This window comes from Onychostruthus taczanowskii, unplaced genomic scaffold (genome assembly GCF_017590055.1).
Source record: "Onychostruthus taczanowskii isolate IOZ18803 unplaced genomic scaffold, ASM1759005v1 scaffold29, whole genome shotgun sequence".
Taxonomy (NCBI): domain Eukaryota; kingdom Metazoa; phylum Chordata; class Aves; order Passeriformes; family Passeridae; genus Onychostruthus; species Onychostruthus taczanowskii.
In genome coordinates, this window is record NW_024500239.1 from 9,194,517 (window position 1) to 9,201,346 (window position 6,830).

General features: G+C 40.4%; 1 protein-coding gene across 1 annotated transcript; it reads right to left on the reverse strand.

Annotated features, from left to right (window-relative positions):
- Positions 1-990: 990 nt before the first annotated feature.
- On the reverse strand, positions 991-6,729 carry TIMM21 (translocase of inner mitochondrial membrane 21). Its single transcript, XM_041408127.1, has 6 exons — positions 6,248-6,729; positions 4,981-5,043; positions 4,784-4,881; positions 3,435-3,508; positions 1,554-1,659; positions 991-1,461 (listed from the first exon to the last, which is right to left on the reverse strand). The coding sequence occupies exons 1-6, from the start codon at positions 6,528-6,530 to the stop codon at positions 1,369-1,371; spliced, it is 717 nt and encodes a 238-aa protein (XP_041264061.1). The 5' UTR covers positions 6,531-6,729; the 3' UTR covers positions 991-1,368.
- Positions 6,730-6,830: the final 101 nt, after the last annotated feature.

Consider the following 6,830-nt stretch of genomic DNA (forward strand, 5'->3'; position numbering starts at 1 on the left):
TATGTGTTTGCATAATACAGAATTTAAGAAAATTTTGTAAGCATGGGTGCCAGGCCAGTCTATAAAGACCAAGAGAACTTCAGCCTCAGGAGGAATATGGAAAGAAGTTATCAATTCCCAAAGCTTTAGTACTTCTGAAGTTTCAAGGGGCTTACATAATCTTGCCGGTGATAGGTATCTAGCTAGTACAAAGTTGATAAATCAAACTATGAAGTTCTTTTTTCTTCACTGATGAGATGTTCCTACAAAAAAAATTCCAAAAAGCTTTCCTCCACTGAGACTGGAAAACATTTGAGCCTTGCATTTATCATTTGTTCAAATTAAGAACACTAATACATCTAAGGTCAGATATAGGTGGATTTCTTCTGCTACTTTTTGTCTTCATTTTATCAAGCATATTCTCAGCTTTTTCACAACACAGGAGAAGTGATGTCCTTCGCAGCTCTGTCCCCCTTTCATGAAATATACAGAAGCATTGTGGTAAATCTGCTTAGCTAGAAAGGTGATGCAGGCAGTAAAACAAAACTATGTGGAACACTTTACAGACTAAAGACGTGCCCGGATAAACACCACATATGTGTTTATCACATGTAGATGCAGACAAGGTGGGAAAGAGAGAAGTTTAAATGCAATTATCGTGGTTTTCAAAATATTTTGAAGGTAATGTGCAATCCAAATCCCCCCTGACACAGCCTGAGGCCATGTCCTCTTGTCCTGTCACTAGCTGCCTGGGAGAAATGGCCAAACCCCATCTTGCTACAATCATGTGGAGCACAATGGCAAACACTGGAAAGAGCAGGTGGTAGTGATGTTCTGCTTCCTGGTAATTATTTAGAAGACACCAATATTGAAGTCTTTATCTTCAGTTGTTTGTCACAGGTGTATGCCATCACCATTCCTACCCTTATATTCCCAGATCTCTTTTGCATCACTAACATTCTACCTTCTTACCTACAAAGGTATCCAAAATGAAAACAGTAGAGTTCTGTCTACAGTTAAACTACCCCTTTCTTTATTGCAGTGGTAGTGGAAAATCCAAGCCAAGGAAGACAAAAAACTTACCAAACCTTGCAAAACTCAGGTTTTGGGTGTTCAGAAGTATTATCCAGCATTAAACTGTTTATTAGGAGGCATTATTTTCCTATGTCAAGAATATCTACCATGATAGTTTGGCTATATTTCATTGGTTTCACTTTAAATCACGTATCTGTTATTATCAAAAGTCCTTACATGAGGCCCTGAGAGGCTACTTCCCTTAACACAGCCCTGAAGCTGCATGACACAATTGGCAACACCACACAATCCATGTGCAGACTGGCTACAACAACATTTTCCAATGTGAGATAAGGCAGCAGCTTTGATCATTGGCTATCTGTTGTCCTCTATGACAATGGTTCTTCTCGGATAGGTCTCAACATCCACAAATATGTAGCGAACCTCGAATCTTCCTGTTTCAAGATTCTGGAAAGAAAAGAATTTCAGAGTGTTTTTTTCTCTTCGGTAGTTTAAATTCAAGACTAAGCTTGTCAAGTGTATCAAGCAATTGTACATACCTCTTTGACTTCCACATGGACTGTTCCCTGTTTCCCTGATTCAGTGCCCTCAATATAGAACTTCAAACGCATATGTTTCAGTCCGTCCTTTACGTATTCAACGTGACTAAAAACAACAACACAAAACAAAAACCCAACCACCAGCGAGAATACAGATTATATGCTAGTTAAGACTTCAAATTTAAACTTACTTAGAGGAGTTGCTTACTTATTTTGTAAGAAAGTGTATTCCGGTGGTGTCCTTATGCTACCTTGGGTTCCTTCTCTACCGCTTCTCTCAAGCTTTACTGTGAGTGCCTAAGGACTAGTGGAGTTAGAAGAGCTAATTAGCTGCTGAGGATTAAGAGATCAAATGCTTAAATGTCCTCACCCCAGTCCTCCCCTCAAAACTGAAAAGCAATCCACTACTGAAGACTACGGAAATTCCTTGTATTGATTCTAAAAAAACCCTGACTTGGAGATCTGGAGCCTGACATCTAGAAAGGGACCCCACATCACCAAGACTTCCAGAGTTTTTTAGGCACTCAAACTAAGTCATCAAGCCAAAACACACACAGCATGTTTTTCCTAATTAATTATCAGGTTGGTTAAACCGCATCAAAACAAACAGTTTATTACGTGCTTTACTTACAATGACTTTGTTCTGCTGAAATTGTGTAACTTTGGCACTGATATGAGATCACCAACCTAAATGCTGGTATTTAGACTGGAGTTGGTTATGCTCAATTATTAAATAAATAGCACATTACTTTCAAAGTGACCACTTTGGGAAACTAATAATCCAATGACAGTTCTGGTGCCAGTTTATGTTTCCTACTGAAATTATTAACTACTGTTTAGCACCAATCTCTGATTACCATCAGTCATGCCCAGGTGAAATAAACTTCCAATACAGTTTAAAGTGACATGATGGGGTAGAGAGAACAAATACGAATGAAGACCCTTACTGCAGTAAATTTACATTCAAGTGTTCATACACAAAAAAAACCTGTAGATTTTTGAGACAAATATTTAAGATCATTCTTATACTGCAGATGCAAACTCTACACTCTTACACAGTTCTCAGCTCAAAAATTTATTATAAATACAAGGCATTCAAAATTATGGAAATTAAATACTAGGAAAGCTGATTCATAGTAAATTTGCATATTTACAAACACATGCTCAGAATGTTTGTGTGCATCAATTTCATTTAGCAGCTTTACTTTAAACATTATTTCATGGAGTCTGGTGAAGAGATAAAGCTTCAACCAGTAAAAGTCACTTTCCTCAGACAAAATAAAAAATCTCAATTTCATGGTTCAAGCTGTGTCTGGGCTTATGTATCTCATCTTATATGAAACCTCATTGAATATATTCCTGCCAAATAACCCAATAAAGGCAAAGGACTTATTTTTTTGTAAGAAATAATTTTGTTGTTTCTTTCAAAAGGAAAGTAATAGACACACCCATGAAAGGTTTAGGTGATAGATGTTCTGTTAAGTACACAGTAGAGATGTTGCCTCAAGTACCAAAAAGCATTTTGCGTATCAGCCCAGTATAGTTTCAGACTGTAAACTTCGGTCAGACTACTGCTCCCCCCATGCAAGCCTAGGCCTCTGTACTACTCTTTTCAGACTCATCCTATTTTTTGGAGAGCTCTGTGTCTACCATGATGACCACTGCTTGTTTTGAGGCACTCAGAACTGGCATTTTATATTCTATGTACAGTGTACTTAGTGGTATATGGGACACAAGAGGTACTGCAAAAAACTTCTATGTTCAATCAAAAGTGACAGGATATGTCACAAACAATTTATCACTCTAGAACTAACTTGTGATCCAAAAATATCTTTGCTGTGCAAAAACTGATGTCTTTATGGGGCAAACACCAAGGGGTACCTGACATGCTGTCGTCTTCCTCTTCTTGTTGCCTCTCCATAACCTTTGATAGAGTCACCAAAAACACCAATTATCTACAAGAGAAAAGAAGTTTGAGCTGTCAGAAAGGATCACATACAAACAGGTACTCCAGTATCAGTTCACACCTCTGCTGTGAATGAATCTTCTTTTAAGAAAATGCTCCTGGAGAATTTAACATGTCAAGAATATAAGTGTTTATGAAAGAAAACAGTTTAAGGAAAACTCCTCTGTATTCCAGTCCTTTTTATTCTTTACAGTCCCATATTAAATGTCTCAAACAAATCCTATTGATATCCTCCATTTGTACTGTTCTCTGAGATGAAGACATGTAAACTGACATTTTGTGTAAAAAGAAAAAAAAAAGCACAAAATATTTGCTCACGTCTCCTCCAAGAGAGTACATTTCAAAGTTTAAAATGCAAATGCACTCCCCTTCATATTATCTAGATAGATGTATCTATCTATATATTTTTTCAGATCTATAGTCAGAGTAGATCAACTTAGTCTTAAACTAACTTTAAATCTGGTTAGAAGGGGGGGTTAAGTTTTACTGTGCAAGTACTGGAAAGAAGTTTTAATTCTACAAACTTGTTCCAAAGCAGTCTTCATTTTTATTTGAGCAACAACATGTCACTTAATTTCTAGGTTATCCTCAAAGGCATCTGTGGCAACCTTGCTTGAAAGATGTTTCATCTGAAGTAGTTTTTTTTAAAAAAAATCTAGTTTCATATTGATTTTTGTTTACACCTAGCTATGACAACTGTGTGATCCCATGACTCTTCTACACCTGTATTCCAGTTAGCCAAAAGGATGCTAATTGTGCTCCACATAAGAAAATTTAAATTCCTGGGGAATCAGTGCACAGAGTGACAGAACCATAGTGAAGTGTCACAATAGAGTTAGTGTGCTGAGAAAAGGCAGCAGGTAAGATCTACAGAGCTTAGTGGGACCAGTTGCCTCTCTGACCCGCAGAACTCAAGTGCTGCATTTAGCAGGCACTCAGAAAAGTCCCCAATACTTTCTGTATGGTGACACAAGCACATGCTCTGAAGGGCAGACTGTATTTCCATCACTTTTTATGCTGTGGCACACTTAGTTGGCTTCTAGCAGGCTAGTCCACACAAGGTCAATGCTTGTACTGACTTGTCCTAATGGAGGCTCTGCTCTGGAGCTGAGCCAACCCATGCCAGCTAAAAGTGCTGGCAGAACTGCTAAAGCACCACGTGGGTCTTCATGTAGCTTGTGAGACTCCTTGCACAAAGTTTTGACTTGAAGAGAGGCAGTACTATCGAGAAACACAAATTTATGACTAAAGTTCAAAAACCAACCTCAGGGTGAGATCTGCATTTCTCCAAGGCATCTCCATAGATCTTATTTGGACTAGAAGAAGAGAATAGCTCTTTAAAAATCACATAGAACAAACCACCTGTAACAGAAACAATATCAGATGCAATGAAAAGTTACCAAACCAGATGGAATTAATGAAAAGTGTCTCCTGATAAAGAATATAATTTAAAAAAATAACCTGTAACACCAAGTCCAACAAGCACCACAATAAAATAGGTAAAGTCTCTTCCAGCTTCTTTCACTGAAATGAAACACAAAACACATAAATTACAACCTTGGATAACAACACTTGTATGATCTTCTTACATGAATGCTCTTCTGTTAGTCTGTAGCTCAAATAACATTTTAGCAGAAGAAAAAATTCCAGTAACAGTTTCCAAAATGCATCACTGATGTGAAAGAGACCATGGAACATCTCTTATATTGTACAGGGCATGTTTATATCTCTGTGTTAAGCCTTATTACTTTGCCAGATGTTTTCAAGATCCAAAGCAGCAATTACTACTACTTTTTGGGTGCATGAGAGCCAGATTTTTCAGGAACTAATGAGGTATTTAGCATTGCAGCATTCATGCTACCGCCTAAACCCACAATCACTGAAATCCTTGCACAAAGAAAATAAGTAAAAATAAAAAAGTAAAAGTTTATAATTTGCACACACTGAAAATAACTGATTTTATGAATTAACAATCAACAGAACAGTAAAAAGGGGCATATCAGAACAAAATAATTTTTAAAAAACATAATTAACTGCTGTTTGTCTGATTAGTTTTTATCTTCCAATTTTGATCTGAAGTGCAAGTGTCAGTATATACTGCAAAATAAGTCATATGAGATTCTATGTTTCAAAATATTTGAGTACTTGGAAAGAGACTACCATCTTTTAGTGAAAAAGTGTGCATTTTAGTGGAGTACAAGTTATGGAGGAAACATTAACTGTTTCTCCTGGAGTCTTCTAATCAGTTAAAGGTGTTTTCCGTAAGTAATTTCAAAGTACTCCAATTTTTTGAGGCTAATTATGTAGTAACCAGTTTTCCCTGAAGTGAATGAGACCAACTAAAGCGAAGGCAATCCATAAAGAAACTACCATCACATATAGAGCTTTGACAATGTTGTTGGAAGTGAACTTATTTCAACAGCCTTACAGACAGGCTGCATGTGATAGGTTTTCCTTCTGAAATGGAAAATGAGAGGCTCTTACATCTTGTGTCTGATAATTACTTAGATCAACAGGCTGTTTAGAAGTCATATAACTTGTTCTGATTGTGCAATGTATACACAGAAATGTAACATCTGCTCCAAACAATACGATGGGAAAAGAAACCGGCTTGGCGTGCTGAGGTTGTTTTTTTCTAGATAGTTGATGTTTGGAACCACAAAACTTTTAGCAGCAGAAGGAAACGACTCCAGCCCTTCGGAGCAGCACACAGCATCCTCCGCCTTACCTTTCTGAGCCGCCGACACCAGCGTTTCCTCGTTCAGCGCCCTTTGCACGGACACATCTTTGCTATTACCGCCAGGTTTTGCAGCTTTCAGCCTTCCAGCCTGCGTGCCGAAGCTCTGACGGGCGGCCCTGAGCGGCAGCGCGGGCTGGTGCCGCCACCTCAGGCAGGAGCAGGACGCGGTGCCGGCCCCCAGGAGCGCCCACCCGCGAGCGGCGAGCAGCCAGCGGCCCAGGCAGCCCCGCCCGAGGGAGGCGGGCAGCGGCCGGGGCAGCACGCCGGGCATGGCTCCCGCCGCCCGCGCACAGCCACGGCCCGGGCAGGCGAGCGAACGGAGACTTTGTGCCACTCGCCACCGCTCTCCCGGGGAACCCTCGGGGAAGTGCCCGGGCAGCCTCCCGCCCCGAGCGGCCGCTGCTCCAGCTCAGGAGCCCACCTGAACCTTTATCGCCGCCGATCGCCGCTGGCCGCTGCCCCGGCGGAAATGTTTGGGACGGCGGAGCAGCGAGCGGCGGCGGCGGGTCCTGGGAGCTGTAGTTTGAGCGGGCTCCCTCTCCCGCCCGCCGCCGGGAGCGGCTCCCAGCCG

Coding starts and splice junctions, on each gene's coding strand:
- TIMM21 (XM_041408127.1), bottom strand. CDS start 6,530: ATGCCCGGCGTGCTGCCCCGGCCGCTGCCCGCCTCCCTCGGGCGGGGC. Junction 5,044..6,247: donor GGTGTCGGCGGCTCAGAAAG/GTAAGGCGGAGG, acceptor GTTTCATTTCAG/TGAAAGAAGCTGGAAGAGAC. Junction 4,882..4,980: donor TGTTGGACTTGGTGTTACAG/GTTATTTTTTTA, acceptor TTTCTGTTACAG/GTGGTTTGTTCTATGTGATT.